Source organism: Cornus florida, unplaced genomic scaffold, assembly GCF_030987335.1.
Source record: "Cornus florida cultivar Cherokee Brave unplaced genomic scaffold, ASM3098733v1 CherokeeBrave_3.0.0_Hap2_Chr06, whole genome shotgun sequence".
Lineage (NCBI taxonomy): Eukaryota > Viridiplantae > Streptophyta > Magnoliopsida > Cornales > Cornaceae > Cornus > Cornus florida.
The window spans coordinates 93,711,087-93,729,838 of NW_026775576.1; the positions used below are offsets into that span (position 1 = coordinate 93,711,087).

General features: G+C 36.0%; 1 protein-coding gene and 1 long non-coding RNA gene across 5 annotated transcripts; one reads left to right on the forward strand and one right to left on the reverse strand.

Moving 5' to 3' along the window:
- The first annotated feature begins 1,184 nt into the window (after positions 1-1,184).
- On the forward strand, positions 1,185-2,043 carry LOC132315033 (uncharacterized). The gene is made up of 2 exons (XR_009483564.1): positions 1,185-1,427; positions 1,544-2,043. It is a non-coding gene; the product is annotated as an uncharacterized LOC132315033 (long non-coding RNA).
- Positions 2,044-2,436: 393 nt separating this feature from the next.
- LOC132312962 (UPF0481 protein At3g47200-like) lies at positions 2,437-6,169 on the reverse strand. Of its 4 annotated transcripts, XM_059811536.1 has the most exons (4): positions 5,566-6,168; positions 5,340-5,448; positions 4,215-4,351; positions 2,437-4,105 (listed from the first exon to the last, which is right to left on the reverse strand). In XM_059811536.1, the coding sequence occupies exon 4, from the start codon at positions 4,046-4,048 to the stop codon at positions 2,687-2,689; it is 1,362 nt and encodes a 453-aa protein (XP_059667519.1). In that variant the 5' UTR covers positions 4,049-4,105; positions 4,215-4,351; positions 5,340-5,448; positions 5,566-6,168; the 3' UTR covers positions 2,437-2,686. The 4 variants fall into 4 exon arrangements, with proteins under 4 accessions (XP_059667519.1, XP_059667518.1, XP_059667521.1 ...); XM_059811535.1 differs by lacking the exon at positions 5,340-5,448; XM_059811538.1 differs by lacking the exons at positions 4,215-4,351; positions 5,340-5,448 and having other exon boundaries at positions 5,566-6,169.
- Between the last annotated feature and the right edge of the window lie 12,583 nt (positions 6,170-18,752).

Sequence of the window (18,752 nt, forward strand, 5' to 3'; positions counted from 1 at the left end):
CTTCATCACGACGTGGATCAACACGAATGACACTTTCTGGATCACCTTAACAATCAGCTTGGGACGGTAAGGCTCCCTTTCCTTCAGGAGGTGGCCTCGGAATTGCAGGAGCCTCATGACGCTCCATTCCAGCTCGTAGCTCTACATTTTCTTTCCTTAAAGCATCGATCATGTTCATCAGCTCATCGAGCTTCGTCTGCTGGCCGTTCTCCAAAGGATTTGAGTTCGCCTCTCCGATCATCATTCCAGATCGGAACAAAGTCATCAACTGCAGATTTCTTGACCAGATCGGAGTTCCGCTAACGCACACGCACCAGATCTGAACTCACACTTGCTGAATTCTGTCCGCTACCGGCCGGATTCAGTAATCACAACAGATCGCAATTGTGCAGTTTGCCAGATTAATTACAGATCTGATCTGCGTGGATCGGATGCCAACTTCTCGAAATCAACCGGAGCCTGAACTCATCGAGACAAATCGTATTATCACCAATGTTGATTCAGCTTTCGTAGATTAATCGTCTTCCTTGCATAGTGCTTTGAATCGAATCGATCTGGAACAACATCAATCAATCCTTTTTGTTCTTCCCACAGACGGCGCCAATTGAAAGTACAAAGAATTTCCCCCAATTGCAGAGAGAGAAATTTTACACTCCCAATAATTTCTAACCACTTTTCCCTCTCAATTACAACCTCCTCTGACCTGGGCCTTACTTCTTCTCTTTCACCTGGACTCAATTTCTCTCATCTTAATACGGGCTTTCGCAATAACTTCAAAGATTTGGACCATCCAACGTGGACTTGCTCCATCCTGGCTATCCATGCCCGACCCGTTCTTAACAGTACGAATCCTACCAAGCCCGGGTCACTTTGGTGTCCTCAGTAGTGATTCTGAATATATATATATATATATATATATATATATATATATATATATATATGATAAGATTGGAAATTTGAGAAAAAGATGAGAAATTTTAAGGAAATTTGTTAACTAATTACTTTTCTCAGATCCATTTTTAAGTTACCAAAATTCTAGTTCTACAAACCTATATCTCATTTTAAAATGATACGAAATACAAAAAAATTTCCGTTCAAATTTAATTTATTTCAATTTAAAAAATTAAATTCTATTTTAATTACAACCCAATTTCAAAAAAAATTGATTGCAAAGAAAGTTTTATTTATTTATTTTTTTTTGGAAAAGGTAAACGACAAAGCTATTGCTATTACAAAAGTTAGAAAATAGACACCCTTTAGTAGCTATGTTCCAAATCCCATGATGATGGTTGAAGGCTGTGGGTAGAACGCAACGTCCAACAAGAACCACACCGAAACAACTCCTCCACTGAAAAGACAGGAGGCCACTACACCTGACGGCTCTGTTAACTCAAAGAAACCCATTGTAATCCATGACAAAGCTTCTGGTAAGTATTTCTGGCCAATTAATTTACTCCATCACCGGTAATATTATTCGTCACAACAAGACTAAACTAAGAATGATGTACGTCTTTCTTGTATTCCTCATTCATTCTTTGTACAGAACTTGGGAATTCAAGCAGCCAAGGTACAAATATTGATGAGAATAAGGCGATGAGGCACAAATCATTGTTTAAGTGGCCTACAACAAATCAAATTCAGAGTGAGTTTAAGAATAATATAGAGGAAAGTGTTTGGGACCGCCTAACGGAACTCACCAAGGATGATTTAAGCATAGAACATGGCTTAGAGATGGTTGATTCAGTGTATCTCCTAAATCTATTCAATACTTCAGATCCTGAGTTTGAAAGTTTTATCCAGACTGCTGGTGCTGGAGAAAAGCGGATGCGTGGAGGTTTGAAGCTGGTTGAAGAAGGGTATCACATGATCAAATCTGCGGTATCACTAAAGCGGGGCAGCTGGGTTAAACCTGAGTGATCAATTCTAGATTTCCTCAATCTAACAATTGTACCCAGCTTCCAATTTATATTTAATGTGGTATTGTTTCTGAAGGTGTTTAACAAATTAAATAAGTACTACTGGAAATATTATTGCACGGCGAAATCTTGATTGTTCAATATTTAAGGATATCAAGAGGTTATTAGGTTTGAGATTTGTAAAATTTTGTTTCGCGTTGCAATTTTAATTTTGACTCAAAGAAAATGCTTAATTTGGCTTGTGTTAGGAGAGAACGGTATACATGTGCAGCATAGGACCGTGTGATGGCCTCAACCCCAAATATATATGTGTGTGTTTGTAGAATTAAAAAGAATTAATTATACATAAACCAAACCACCACAGCACTGTGTCTGGACCATAAGGCAAGAGGGTTTGCAATTCACCATGTCATTTCGTAGAATTTTGAGGAAGTTCATGATGTTCTCAACTAATCAAAAACTCAACAGAACTTTCTATTTGAGATCAACTACATAGGATCATGTTTGGCTAGACCATTACTTCGCTTAAAATACAAGCTACTATATGGAATCATGTTTTACAACATCTCTTAATACATCTCAATTTTGAATTGCTCAAGCAGAAATCATAATTAACAAACATCAGATATAAATTGACTTATATAACTGGTCATGATCAGGATTGTTTGTATGCTTTTCAGTCATATGTAACTGTTATTGCTCATATAATCAAGAAAATTGCGTTACTCAAGCAGAAATCTTTGTTGCATGCATACACATCAACAGATCCTTTATTTTGGATGGTGATACGAAAACATGGAGTAGTAGGTCTGCAAAAACGTGAGGGCAAAAAGGATAATAGCGGCAGCAACTGATATGCCAGTCCATGGATTGCCAAAATAATCTTGTTTCAATTTTCCTACTGATACTCGCCAGGGCGTGCAGAATTCAGTGACCAGTTTGTACCGCACACCATAGTAGAATTCATATGTACGCGGAGTAGCATTCTTGCAAATATTGTTGAAGAGTTGCGAGACAGCTTCACTGGAACCCAAATGATTGCATATGATTCCTGCTTCCTCGAGCAATTCAACATCCTTTGAGGAGTCAATGAGGATGAACATGAGGAAAGCATGGGACGTGAAGTAATTATAAACCCAAGGGCAGCATTGCTCGAAAGCAATGAGGTTTCTCAACAATGGCTCGGTGGATTGGTAAATCGAGAAAGGTGTGATTTCAAGATGACCTCTTTTGAACAAACGATGACAAGTAGTACTATCAGTAGTAAATTTCATGTCGAACAAGTTTCCTGTTTTATGTCTCTGCAATTTGACTCCTGCCATTTTGAGTTTTGTTGCAGAATATTCGAATGCAGGTCTCTCTTTGCAATTGCTTGCCCATTCCTCCTGTGTGCTAATAGTATAACCAGGCACGTATAGAATATGTAAAAGATGGAGAATGTGATATGGATTCAAGTAATCCTTACTTCCCAAGTCACCATTTTCTGGACCTATCATATCGCCTAAGAATGAAAGGACACATCCAATGAGGTCAGGGGAGGTTTGGTTCCCACTACCCGGCATACATGGCACTGTCAGGTCGAACAATTTTTGAACAACACCGAAAGGAATCTGGTTCTCGAGTAATAACAAGTCATGTTGGACCGCGTAGTACTTGGCTGGGCTCCATAAAATGGGGTCTTGTTGCTGTAGGTAATTCCTGTATAAAAGTTCAATTATGAAGCAACCATCAATCAGCATCATTTCTGCAAGTCTGACATTGTCATCCGGTATGACTGCTATTGCTTTTGCATAGCATTCCCGCACAATGGGTGCCATCTCTAGCATAGCTTCTACGCAAATTTTCCGTGTTTGGTCGGATTGAGTTCGCTCAAATAGGCAGCACATGTAGCTCAATTTGTCCTCCTGCATTGCCTGCAGACGTTCCTTCCCTCTGTGAAGAGGACCAATAGACACCATGCGCGGTGTATAAGCATCTTCATTTTGTTCACGAAGCACAGTGGGCACCTTGTACATGCCAGACACATACGGCCCCATCGTGCTGAAATCCTTGAGAGCCTTTAAATTATCTTTGTTTCCTTCAATCCTTATCTCTAGGGAACTCAAAAGCTCTCCACTTGCCATATCAACCATCTCTACCTTATTGGCTTTGTGTTTGTGTTGATGTCAGGACTTTTGGGTTTGCACTCTCTGTTGAAATTTATATAGCAAACATTATTTTGTAAGGAGATAGTTGTGAAATTTGTGACAAAATTAAATTCGAAAATAGAAAATGGTAAAAAATTAAAGATGGCATTACCTACAAGAGAGCATTTGAAAAGATGATTGGGAATGGCCTAGTTGGCCAGTTAAATAAAACCCGGTCAATTGATCCAGTTGAACTCTTAATTCAAATAGTAGGAAGGCAGGTACCGACCTTGTTGCCAGAAAGAAAAACTAGACCATGAAAGAAAAATGGCCCAATTAATAAAATGTCAAAGATATGAAGTCTGAAAATATGAGATAAACTAAAGAAAGGCACTCATTTGGTGCTCCTAAATGAGTATAATTGAGTGATCACGTCATATCACCTATGGGTTCTGTTCACATTTAATTCATACAAGCAAAATAAAAAATACAATAACAAATCAATAGAAAATGTAAAATTATGTTGGGTAGTGTTTTAACCGTACCCGTCTATATGTGTCAAAGTCCTTCCCTAAGATCCCATGTGAGATAATTAAGATTCTCTAACATTCTCTTCTATCCAAATTCGTAATGTCATTATTGCAATCGGACCATCCTACCTATCTATTCTCCTAATGATGATGGGAAGATCGATCTCGACTCGGATCAGCACTTGGCATAACATCGAATTAAGAATTAAATTTGATTCTAATATCATTTGTAACGTGTTAGGCACTTTCTTTTTAACCCAAAAACTGAAGATATTCGATATTTTACCCACCTGAGACATGACTCTTCCAACGCTAGATCACTAAGCATTTTTTTTTGTTAACAATACAAATATTCATGGCTTAATAAGAATGAACTTGGAAGTCATTTAGGCTTGTTGGCTACAGAGTGCTGTGGAGGTTAAGGCTTTGGTTGTTAATTTGGATGAGAATCTTCACTGGTCTTTTGGTTTGAGCGTGGGCTCGTTTGAAGAAGGGTAGCCGATCTATGGCTTCAAATGGTTGATTTAGGGTTTACAAGACTTGCACACAACCGACAGAGTTTTTAATGTAAATATATATGGAAAACCATAAAGAAGACGAAAACATATATATATATATAGCAAATTCAGACGTGCTCTTAAAATTAATTACCAGAATAAGACAGAATACAAGAATAAGAGAGGTAATCAATTAAGAAATAATTGACAAATTAAGAAAGCGTGGCGTAGAAGCGGGATAAAAAAATGATAATGGCAGAAATCGGTCACCTGCTTGCACCGGACAGTACTTGAGAAGATTCAAAGAGGATGATGAATGTGAGGACTTTTTTTGGGGGTTGCCAATTTGGACACCACGCCATTCAAAGTAGTGTCCATGCTTTTTGAAGGCACGTCATGCTTGGGTCAATTCAAAAGTATGACAATACAACAAATACAAAATACAATTTAAATATTTCAAGTAGACCAAAAATATGGATTGATTCATAATTTGCACCTCATAATTTCATCGGCCTTTGCTTACTGGTTGCAGTTCTTCAGTCATGACTGGCTGCCAATTAGGATTAGAAAGATTCTACTTTTCCCCGTGGTGGAGACGGTGACGACGTGGAGGTAGTTCTTGTCCTCGTTGATTTGGAGAATGTTAGGGCTTGCGCTCAGGAGCTGCAAAATATTCGGTTCCTTTTCGAGGCAATCGCGATCGGTCTGATTGGAGAGTTCGCCTTTTTTTGATTGATTTGCAGACGAATGATTCGCCAGAGACCGGAGAGAAGGAGCTGTAGACGACACCAAGACTTACATGTCCGCAACAAGAATCACAGTTGTACCCACATTCAGGAAGTGAACCATTGAACGAAAAAAAAAAAAAAAAAGAGTGATGAAATTGGGTTTGGAACTTTGGATGGTGATGAATTGGATCAGTCAAAGTAAATAAGGAATTATGGATTGCATAAATAACATGCCTTTTTCCTCAATGCGGACGTCTACCATGCCAAGCGTCTCCCTCCTCTCCTCTATTCCTCCCTCTGTATATCGTACACTTTTCTGAAATCTTTATTTTCTAATTTTTTTTTGTTTTTGTTTTTTGTCAAGAAATTGATGAGGGTGGTGGAGGTGCCTTGTGTTGACCAATCTCATTAGTTGCTGTAATAAGGTGGGATAGTTGTCAAAATTTTAGTGGCTCTTTTATTACACTGGTCTCACATTATTTAGTCAATTTTATAATAATACCTCAATATTAAATAGTAACCTTTTATGCAAAGGGTAAAAAGTTTTTACCAATTTCTGATGATGAAAGTGGACCGAAAATACCTTTTATGTACTAAAACTTAACCAATTGTATAGTTGCAGGGGATTACTTGTAGTTAAAAGGGTTAAGTTGCACTTGGGACATAGTTAAGTGGGTTTTATTGCCAGTTTATCCTTTTTATATGAATATTACTTTTGTTTATTGGTCACCAGATCATAAAATAATTTCTTTATTTTTGTAATTTGTGTGGGTACACAAAGGGCTTTTATTGGGCCATGGCCTTCCCAAAATCAGGGGGAAAAAAAAAAATCCCTAATATGTAGTTTTTCGGGAGGTAAATGAACAAGCAAACAAGAACGAACTGGACCCAGAACAATACAAATGGAAAAACGGGCATAGGCCCGAATGAGAAAAGGCCTTAGTTACAGGCCCACGAGAATACATATAAAAACCCTAAAACAAAAGATCCCAAAAAAACACCTAAGAAGCACTCACTGCCAGAAGCAGCCCAAAAGGCTCAACTTTGAAAAGCCGTTGCCGTAACGATCCAATAAAATAAAATAAAGAGTGTTGTCAACCAGAGTAGCAGACTTCATAACGCCCGACTAGGCATGAACAGAATCGGTGAACTTTGGAGCTGATTCACCGGAGCTATGAGTCGTCTTAGGCTGTGGCGGGGTGGTTGAAAAGTGATAAGTTTGGCCGCAATATTTTTAACCATAGCAGAGTCAGATTCCATGGAATGTACCTGCAAAACAAAACCAGTATAAAAACAGAGTTGGAAATGGATTTGGGCTTTGGTACTGTATGTAGAATTCGTTTCAAAGTATGAAAAATATTTGATCTATGCCCCTTCAAAATCTACAAATAAACCTTTATTTTTTACTGTTTTTCACCACTTCTTTTATCTCCCTATTTTGTTTTCATATACCTTCGTTTTGGAGGCTCAAATTTTGAGAGAAAGGTCAAAAACAACTTAAACATAACCAATACTTCAATTTATCTTCGCATTCTCAAGGGATTATAAAGTACTTTGGTTTTATATATAATCTCTTAAATATGCTTTTTAATTGAGAATATATATATATATATATATATATATACACTGAGAGTTATATCTTAAAAATAATATTAATAATTACAGCATTGTAAATTTGGCAACTGTATGATACATAAGACACTATGATATTTTTTAGCCACCCTGCCTTTGCATAATATGTGTGATTTTAAGTTGCATTTCTCTATTTGGGATTTTTGTTCACTTTTTACAGTATAAAATCATGTGAACCTTTTTTTTTTTTTTTTTGGAATTATATATGTGAAGGTATACAAGAACTACAATGAATATATATCAGATATGTGTGAGGAAAAAATGGACCAACTTCAAGTCCTCATGCTTCCTTCCTTGGCAAAATTTAATGCCGTATTCCATTAATATTGAAACCAAAGTCTTGATCAGTAAATCTTCTCCTCATTCTTCTTTTCAACTGGTTTTTCTTCTATATAAGTTAAATATGGTGCTTCGTTTGATTTTGTGATGGTTTAGTGAGGGTTTCTTAGAGACCAGATGGAAGTAAAATCTATATATTTGTGATGTTCCATCTATTAGATCATCTACAAATTTCATTCTTCTTCCAATTTTGTTCTAAAAGGTAAATATCAAATATGAAAAGACGTAACAATAATTTCATCATTGTTTATCAATATATATATATGCCTCCACCAAGTTTTGAATCTTCAATAATGTGTGTTTGCTTGAATTTCGAAAAAAAAAAAAAAAAAAAAAAAAAAAAATATTTACTTGATCCATGCTATCTCTGAATTCACCAATAATTATTTTTATTACTATTTTTTTAAAATTTTTAATCACATGACCTGTTGTGAGCACTAGTGTTGTACCTGGTGCAAGTATTTTATAAATAGGAAGATTATTTCAAAGCCAAAATTTTAATTTATTGTAACTTTCGAAAAATAATAATAATTTATTAATTAAAGTCTAAAAGCTGATCGAAGCTCTTCAATTCGTTGTTGGTCGGCCTCTTCTCCAATATGATGAAATGGGACATGCGTAGTTTTTTTTTATCTCCTTAAAGACGAAAACTAAACATTGTTTTCATTGGAGTCTAGCTCGTTCTTTATTACAACCCAATTTTAGCATTTTCTTGTAACGGCTTGGGGAACAATTGCTTGATTCGGACAGGTAACATCCATTATTTGTTTCTTTCTCAAACAACACATGTATTATATATATATATATAAAAATATCCATTAATTAATGAACCATAAAAGATAAAACAAACAAACAACAACCCAACATGAAAGAAACAAATAATGTCACTGTCTTCTGTGAGTCGTACGCAGCGGAATGTATATAGGAAAGTTTTTGTTTGTTTTATACAACAGATCTGTGTCCTGATCTACTTTACTTATTTTATATTTTAGCAATTAAACAGATAATCACATGCAGATAAAATAAAGCAAAATATAAAGTTAGAGATGACACCAGAATTTTAGCGAGGAAACCCCAATTGATAAAATACGTCAACTGTAATGGGAAAAACCTCGTGAACTTGTTCAGTCCAAGGTAAACCAATCCACTTTGCTTGAAACAAAGTATACCAAACTTTGACTCTGGCTCACACCCTATCGTTCTACACCACACCAACCGCTGACGATCCTCTGGCTTTGCGACTTCCCGTCCAACATCAACTTGATCTCAGGCTTACACTTGATATTTGTAGAAGAGTAGCAAGTAGATCAGAAAACACTCCACGAATGCTCCAACCCTTTCAAAGTGTGATTGCGTTTACTTCTGTTCTTCAATCGTCTGAATGATGTAGAAGAAGATTTGTTTCGTCTGATCAATGTTAATATGACTGTGTGATCACGATCAGGATTCGAACACCACAACTCTAAACTATGTTTATGTGTATGTGTTCTAGAAAGATATCAGAAAAATCAACTCTGATTTTCTGCACAAATAATCTTCCTAAGGCTTTGAATAATATCTGAATTATAATGTAAAAACCGTGAATAAACCAATGTATATGACATGGTTTATATAGATTATAGAATGACCTACTCCCTCTAAAAATTAGATAAATTTCGTGCATAGGATTTGGTACAATTTTAGACCAATTGGGAAATAAATTAGAATAAGGAAACTGCAATTGTATTGCAAACAGGACATCTTGAACTGGTTCAAGAAAGCTGAACCGGTTCAAGTTTGGCAGTGAATCAAACTTGAACATCTTGAACCGATTCAAGGAAGCTAAACCGGTTCAAAGTTGGCAGACTTGGATTTCGAATTCCTTCAGCCTTGGTTCATTCTACGAAAATTGTAGACTAACATGGAAAGTGTAGAATGTCCAACCTTGTTCATATTCCTTCCTAATGTAGTGTCCTTACCATTTTCATCACAAACTCTTCAAGTATGGTAAATTTGAACTCCTTCGCAGTTGTGTAATTCCTGTTGAACTCGATGACTTGTAGGACAAGGAATTTAAATTACAACTCAACTTGGACTTGTTATGTCTACGATAATTGTCAAGAAATAAAAAAAATATATATCTCATAATCTCCCCCTTTGGCAATTTCGTGACAAAACCCTAAAAACAATATGATAGTGAAATAAAACCATTGATGAGCTTTGATGTAGTTCACTAGAGCTTGTCCCGCAGTGTCTTGAAGCTTTTGTAGATTAACATTTCTCTCTGTTTTGATTGGCCCATCCTTGTAAACAGAGTTATACACTTTCCAACCCTCTTCATTATAAAAATGTGATGCTGTAAATTCAATCCTTCCAGTGCTAGAAACTGAAGGATATCGAATAGGAGCCATGCTTGGAGCTTGAGAACCACTTTGGGATTCTTGAATAGAAATGCCGGTTCTAGACCTCTTTGGTGGTCTAGATGACTCAATTCCTTTTCCTTTAGCTTCTCTAGACAATTTAGGAGGCATGTTGTTTACAAAAATTCTCACTTTGAAGCTTATAACTCTTTCAGGAATTTTATCAAACACTTAGTGTGCAATCCCAAAAGTGTTTATAGAAAACCTTGTTTTGATCTTCAAATCACCCCAAAATCAATCAATACAATGCAAATATACTTTCCCCAAGTATAATCAAGCTTCAATCTCTTCAACCAACGCAAAAGATTAACCAATCCTCTAAGTTCTAATCCCAAACTCCATAAAACTCATCCAAGCCCATTTGTCAACTTTCAACCCTCACAATCTTCAATTCTTGTTTTCAATCTTATATAGGCTATGTAATGATCAATTATATATCATAGATGAATGACAAGAAATTGATATGATGCATATGAATATATATATGTGAGTGGTGTATTGATATGGAGTGAAGGAGAGTAAGAGAGATGGAGTATGGTATGCAAAAATGAGGCTTGAGGCTCGTATTAAAAACCAAATCTCGTGCTCTTGAACCGGTTCAGCCTTCTTGTACCGGTTCAAGAAGGGCAGTGCACTTTAGTGCACAAGACTTGAACCGGTTCCACAATCTTAAACCGGTTCAAGATGGACAGTCACTTGATTGTGGTCAAATGACATGCTTGAACCGGTTCATCCCTTATTGAACCGATTCAAGACCTCCAGTCTTGAAACTACAGTGTATTTATGAAAAACTTTTTCAATTCCAGAAACTTTTAACACATTGGTGATAACTAGCAACAAAAACAAACTAAAAACCTAAAAACCAAAATCTTTTTGAATTTTTCAAAAATTTTCAATTTTTTTTCTTGTTTTTTTTTTATTTATAAATCAACTAAAAATAAAATCACCAATCATTAAAATCATTCAGTTAACACACGATTCAAAACCCTTTCAGAGAATTTTAAAATTATCTCAAAGAACAAATATTTGACTCTACAGACTTTTCAAATAATTTCAAATCTCAGAAAGTAATCACAACATGAAATCAAACTTGCAAAATTTACTGAAAAGTTTAGAAATTAAGCTAGCAAGTTCATGTGTGTGTGTGAAATCCAATCTAATCCATTTTCAGTTGAATTTCAACAGATCATTGTCTAAACCTTATTGATCGAAAAATATCAAGATAAAATTGCTTTGAGCAATTTTTTTTAAGCAAGGCGGCTTTCACTCTAAAGAGTAGTCAGCAATTCCTCAACTCAACTCAACTCATCTCCACTTTTCGCTTCAATTCACAGTTTAATGGGAGCTTTCGATCAAATCTCAATAGGTAGCATTTTCCTTCGCAATTTATTCAGCCATTTTTTTTCTTCTTTTTCTTTCAAGCTGAATATTTTTTTTCAATCTTTTTATTTTTGTTTTTAGCTCCTATTTTTTTTAAAAAAATAATAACCTTTATTGTTTTTGTGAACAATAAACCTTAGTCAACATATCAAAAGATTTTCAACCAAATGTGTTAAAGATGGACTAGTGCACAAAAGTTTATGAACTTAAGAAATTCAAATCTAAAAATCCCCTAAACAATGCAAATCATTTTTCACTGTATAGATTACAAACCAAGAATCTATGTTTATTCAAATTATCATGTGTCTCTATATGCGTTCAAAGATAGATCATAAATTCTTCAAAAGAATTTTCACATGTATACAAAGAAGATCATGATCAGAAAATCAAACCCTAACCAAACCCTAACAAATGATCCAATGGCTACAAAATTTTTTGTATTAAACACATGCCATGATCATTGAATTTTGTAGAACTCAGTTTGAGGGTAAAGTCCTCTTGGAAACTTGTTCCAAGGACTCAACAGGCACATAATTGATCAAATCAGACTTTTTGATCCACACAGTTCTCACTCTCACTTCCTGAAATTCTTTTTCTCTCTTTACCTCTTCCTTAGGCAAAATTTCAGTTCTAAAAACCTTAGGTGACAATTTCTTTTTCCCTTTAGAACGCACCTTGTTCTTAGCATGAAAATTGTAAGACTCAATTTTAGAAAAATCTTTCTTTTTCCTATGAAGGCACGAGTTATACTTATGTCCATTTTTCCCACAAAAAGTGCAATACAACAATTTAGGCACATAAGACGTAGCAGAATGTGATGCATCAGACAAATATGGTTTAGGCATAATAGCAGGTTTAACAAACATTGTTTTACCTTGATTACAAGAAGAACCTTTAACAAATCCTAACCCTGTTTTATCATTCATATCCTTACCCATGTTGATCATTTTATTCAAACTGTTTTGACTCATATTGAACCCTTTCAGTTTATCTCTTTTAGATTTCAACTCAATTTCAAGATAATCATTTTTCAAAGTAAGACATTTCTTTAATGAGTTAGCAACACTTACCTTATCCTCAAGAATGATGATCTGTTTCTCAAGTTCAGTGATGACTGACTCTCTTCCAACAGCCTTCTGTTTGCCTTCAGCAATCTATTTCTTTAGATCTTTATTCTCGCCTTTTGCTTGGATAAGCTCCTTTGCTAGCTTATTGATTGCCTCTTTGGTCTCAATAGTTTATTTGACCATCTTCTTCAATCTTTCATCGTCCATTTCAGCCTCTTCAACCTGTTCATCATGAACTTTAGTTTCTTTGTTATCTGAACTGTCAGAGTCAGATAAATGAACGACATAAAGACCCCTATCAAGAAAAGCGACGTAAGAAAAATCATTAGAATCATCTTGAGAATCACTATCACTTAAAGTAGAATTTTCAACCATATAAACTTTTATTGTTTTTCCTTTATTCATATCCTTTTGTTTTTTCCTAGGACTAGAACAAACATTGGCTGCATGACCTTTGCCACCACAATTCCAACAAGTAAATTCTGTTTCTTTTGATTCTTCTACTTTCTTTTCATTAAATCTAAACTTTGACATTTTGTCAAAATTTTGAGGATTAGCCTTGTTGATATTCCTTCTCCTTTGTTGCCTTTGCAAAATCTGACTAAATTGCCTTGACAAGAATGCAATGTCATCATCAGAGTCATCATTCACAGAATTCTCAACCTGTGTAGATTTTAAAGCAAAATTTTTCTCCTTCTAATTTAAATCAAAATTCTGCATCTCAAAAGTTTTTAATGAACCAACCATCTCGTCAACTCGACAGGTAGTCAAATCCCAATGTTCATAGATGGTTTCAACCTTCATCTGAAATATTTTAGGTAAAGACCTTAAAATTTTCTCACAAATTTTTTTATCACTAACTTTTTTCCCTAAGTGACGCAGTTCAGAAATTATTTCAAGAAGACTAGAATAAAAGTTAGAAAATGATTCATCTTCTTTCATCACGATGTTGCCAAATTTATAAGAGAGCAACTGAATTTTGGACAACTTCACTTTTGAAGTTCCTTCATGAGTAACCTACAAAATATCCCAAGCTTCTTTAGCAGTTTTACAATCAGAAATTCTAGTATATTTAGATGGAACAACAGAATTAATAATTGAATATAAAGCTTTGCCATTAGCATCATTACGCTCAGTTTCAATAGTAGTAAAAGCAAAAGTATCTTTTAACTTTATAACTATTTTACCATCTACAGTTGTATCAACTGTTGGAGGTGTATAGCCAGATTCAACTATTGCCCAAGTTTTACCACCAGAATTTTGCAAATAGGCTCTTATCTTTGATTTCCAAAAATTGTAATTATCTCCTTCAAATAAAAGACCACGTTGATTAGAACCATCTTCTTTCAACGCATAAGACATAATGTTGAAAACAATTTTTGATAAACACAACAAAACCAAACTTTCCAACAAGGATCAACTCAGTGTATAGAGATCCGGCTCTGATACCAAATTGTGAGTCGTACGCAGCGGAATGTATATAGGAAAGTTTTTGTTTGTTTTATACAACAGATCTGTGTCTTGATCTACTTTACTTATTTTATATTTTAGCAATTAAACAGATAATCACATGCAGATAAAATAAAGCAAAGTATAAAGTTAGAGATGGCACCAGGATTTTAGCGGGAAACCCAGTTGATAAAATACGTCAACTGTAATGGGAAAAACCTCGTGGACTTGTGCAGTCTAAAGTAAACCAATCCACTATACTTGAAACAAAGTATATCAAACTTTGACTCTGGCTCACACCCAATCGTTCTACACCACACCAACAACTGACGATCCTATGGCTTTGCGACTCCCCGTCCAACAGCAACTTTATCTAACACTTGATATTTGTAGAAGAGTAGCAGGTAGATCAGACAACACTCCACGAATGCTCCAACCCTTTCAAAGTGTGATTGCGTTTACTTCTATTCTTCAATCGTTTGAATGATGTAGAAGAAGATCTGCTTCGTCTGATCAATGTTAATACGACTGTATGAGGACGATCAGGATTTGAACACCACAAATCTAAACTATGTTTATGTGTATGTGTTCTAGAAAGATATCAGAAAAATCAACTCTGATTTTCTGCACAAATAATCTTCCTAAGGCTTTGAATAATATCTGAATTATAATGTAAAAGCTGTGAATAAACCAATGTATATGATATGGTTTATATAGATTATAAAATGACCTAATCTCTTTGAAAATAAGCTAAATTTCGTGCATAGGATTTGGTACAATTCTAGACCAATTGGGAAATAAATCAGAAAAAGGAAACTGCAATTGTATTGCAAACAAGACATCTTGAACCGGTTCAAGAAAGCTAAACCGGTTCAAGTTTGGCAGTGAATCGAACTTGAACATCTTGAACCGGTTCAAGGAAGCTGAACCGGTTCAAAGTTGGCAGACTTGGATTTCGAATTCCTTCAGCCTTGGTTCATTCTACGAAAATTGTAGACTAACATGGAAAGTGTAGAATGTCCAACCTTGTTCATATTCCTTCCTAATGTAGTGTCCTTACCCTTTTCATCACAAACTCTTTAAGTATGGTAAGTTTGAACTCCTTCCCAGTTGTGTAATTCCTGTTGAACTCGTTGACTTGTAGGACAAGGAATTTAAATTACAACTCAACTTGGACTTGTTATGTCTACGATGATTGCCAAGAAATAAAAAAAACATATCTCACATCTTTATTGTCACTGTCTTCAGCAGCTGCATTGCTATCCAACCCAACCTCATCCTTTTGAACATGTGTCAGAGCTTGGAAGGCGTTCGAAGTGTGAATAGGTTGTGTAGGAGGAATACTATCATCTGTGATCACCATGTGATGACTGGACAAATCCACAAACAAAGCACTTAAGACTAGGAAACCATCTCATGGTAAACACTCAAAAATCAGTAGAAAGGTTAAGTTGTCAAAGCCCTGTTTGGCCAATGTTTCTACCCTTAAGGGGTTTAGGTAGTTGTGTAAGCTTACTAGCTCATCTCAATGAACTGGGGAGCATGGAATATAAAGGGGCTAAACTCTCCCCTCAAGCAAGTAGAGGTTAAAAAGTTGATTATTGATAATGATCTTAGTCTCTTGGCTCTTTTGGAGACTAAAGTTGGAAGTGAAAATATGGAGGATATCCACAAGTCTGTTGCCCCTTCATGGCATATCAAATATAACTACTCTCATTCTGTTTTGGGTAAAGTATGGGTGCTATGGAACCCAAATAGAATTCAGCTTATAGACACCTCTCAGAATAGTCAAGTTATTAACTGCACAATCTGGATCAATAAGTTGAAAATGAAGTGTCTAACATCATTTATCTATGCAACAAACACTGCCGGTGAAAGAATGCAATTATGGAGAAGTATTAATTAGCACAGTGATCCTAAAACCCCATTGATACTTCTTGGTGACTTTAATGTTTTACTTAATATCAGTAAAACATTTGGAGGAGCTCCTAGATGGACTCAGGGCATGGTTGACTTCAATAATTGTCTGCATAGGAATGGTTTAGAGGATCGACTTTAGGTACTCTGGCATCTACTTTACTTGGACTAACAGTAGCTTTGGCTGTGCCAACATTTCAAGGAAGCTGGACAGGGTTCTAATCAATCAAGCATGGATGGCTGTCTTCCCCAGGGCTGCTTGTGAATTTTTACCACATGGCATATCTGACCACTCACCAATGGTGGTTAAGTTTGGTTCACAATCTTTCAAGAGAAATCTTCCCTTCAGGTTCTTTAATTTTTGGACACTAAATGAGAAGTTCCTCGACATTGTTCATCAAGGATGGAGTATTCATATTCGAGGCACAAAAATGGTCTCTGTGGTACAAAGGCTGAGAGCTTTGAAAGGTCCCCTGAAAGCACTGAATAAGAAGGAATTTGGAGCTGTAAAAAGGAATTGGATCATTGCCAAAAAAGCCTTGTTATTAATCTTGCTGAAGATTTACTAAGAGTCAATGAAAGGGACTTAGCAAGCAAGTATTCAGAATTGTGTTTGGCTAAAGAAATGTTTTACAAATAGAAGGCTCAAGTCCATTGGCTGAAAGTTGGGGATCAAAACACTGCATACTTCATGAGGGTTTTCTCATCCAAGTCCAATAAGAGGAAAATCGTTGCAATTGAAGATCCCAATGGTATCTCAGTATAAGGACAAGAACTGCAAAATGAGTTTCTGAGACACTTTCAAGAGTTGCTTGGACAAAGTTATAGCCAGTATCTAGGTATGAATACCTTCTCTGACCTATTCACCAAGGTGGTTCCATCTCACTTACTATCCCAGCTCACTGAAATACCAACTGACTTGGAAATCAAGAATTGCATTCTATCCTTTCACCCTTACAAGAGCTTGGGACCTGATGGCTTCAATTCCTGCTTCTTTAAACATACTTGGCCTATCATTGGGTCTGAAGTGACTGCTACAATCAAAGATTTTTTCATTTCTGGTAGAATTCTCTATGACATTAACTGTTCTTACATAGCACTTGTCCCCAAAAAGCCAAACCCCTCCACTGTGAATGATTTCAGACCAATTTCATGTTGTAACATCTTTTATAAATACATATCTAAGCTTTTAGCTTCAAAGCTAAGTACTGCCCTTCATTTCCTCATCTTCCCCTCGCAGAATGCATTTATAAAAGATAGACAAATTTCAGACAACATCTTGATGGCTCATAAGCTCCTTAATGGATATCACAAATCATCCCACCCACCTTGCTGTACTCTCAAGATTGATTTGAAAAAAGCCTTTGATTCATTACACTGGCAGTTTATCATTGACTCCCTACATCTATTTGGCTTTCCCAATCAGCTCATTCATTGGAATGAACAATGTATCACAACTCCCTCTTATTCCATCTCAATGACTGGTGAGCTCTTTGGGTTTTTCAAGGGTAGAAGAGGCATAAGACAAGGTGATCCAATTTCACCACTGTTGTTTGTCTTAGCAATGGAAGTCCTATCTCTTACTATTTCAAAGTCCATCTCTCTAAGTCCATCTTTTAAATACCACTGGAGGTGTAGTAAATTAGGCATCACACATCTTGCATTTGTTGATGACATCCTTCTTTTCTCCTATGGTAATGTTGCTTCATTGGAGGTGCTGTTTTCTGCCTTAAACAAATTCTTACTCATTTTTGGGCTGTCTATTAACTACACAAAAAGTCAGGTGTTCTTTGCTGGGATGGACACACAGACTAGAGCAAGCATTCTATCTCTCTTACAGTTTGAGGATGGATGTCTACCAATTACTTACCTTGGTTTGCCTTTATCCTCTTCAGCCATCAATGCAACTGATTGTCAAACATTGGTGAATAGAATCACAAAAAGAATTACAATGTGGACTTCACGATTCTTATTTTATGCTGGTAGAGCAGTGCTAATTAGATCCATTATCTACTCCATCCAAGCTTACTGGACTCAAGCTTTCATACTGCCATAAAAAGTCATTGATCAAATCAATCAAGTTATTAGAAGCTTCTACTGGTCTGGAATTGAACTGAAGAGGGGGGTGCAAAGGTAGCTTGGCCTGTTATTTGTAGACTTAAAGTTAATGGAGGTTTGGGTTTTCCTTGCTTAGAGTTATCAAATAGGGTCTCAAGCCTCAAACACATTTGGAAGCTGTGTGTTAGGAAAGACTCTTTGTGGGTTGCTTGGACTCACAGATACCTTATCAAGAGTAAAAGTTTCTGGACTATCAAAACTTCAACTTTAAGCTCTGGATTCTGGAGAAGACTCTTAAAGCTAAGGGGTATAGCAAGGGGTTTAATCAGGCACAAGATTGGCTCAGGTCTGAATACAAGTTTGTGGATTGATTATTGGCTTCCCTAATGGACCTATATCAGCTCAACTCAATCTCACTGAAGTGGAAATTCTTTAATTTGACTGCCATGTCAAAGTTGATAGCCTAATTTCCAATTTTCAGTGGATGATCCCTCCCTCTTTTCAGCAAAATTCATTCTTCCAGTCCCAATCTTTCATCTCTTAGCTCAACAGCACACCCACACCTTCACCAGCAACAGACCTGATTCAATGGTTACCTAGTGCTCAGCAAGGTTACTCTCACAAACTCACCATGAAATACTTTACTCCACCTTTATTCTTGTTTGCATGGCACCATATTGTTTGGTTTAAGCATCATATCCCGAAACATGGACA

What these genes read in the sequence shown, in the direction of transcription:
- LOC132312962 (XM_059811538.1), bottom strand. Translation starts at nt 4,048, where the DNA reads ATGGTTGATATGGCAAGTGGAGAGCTTTTGAGTTCCCTAGAGATAAGG.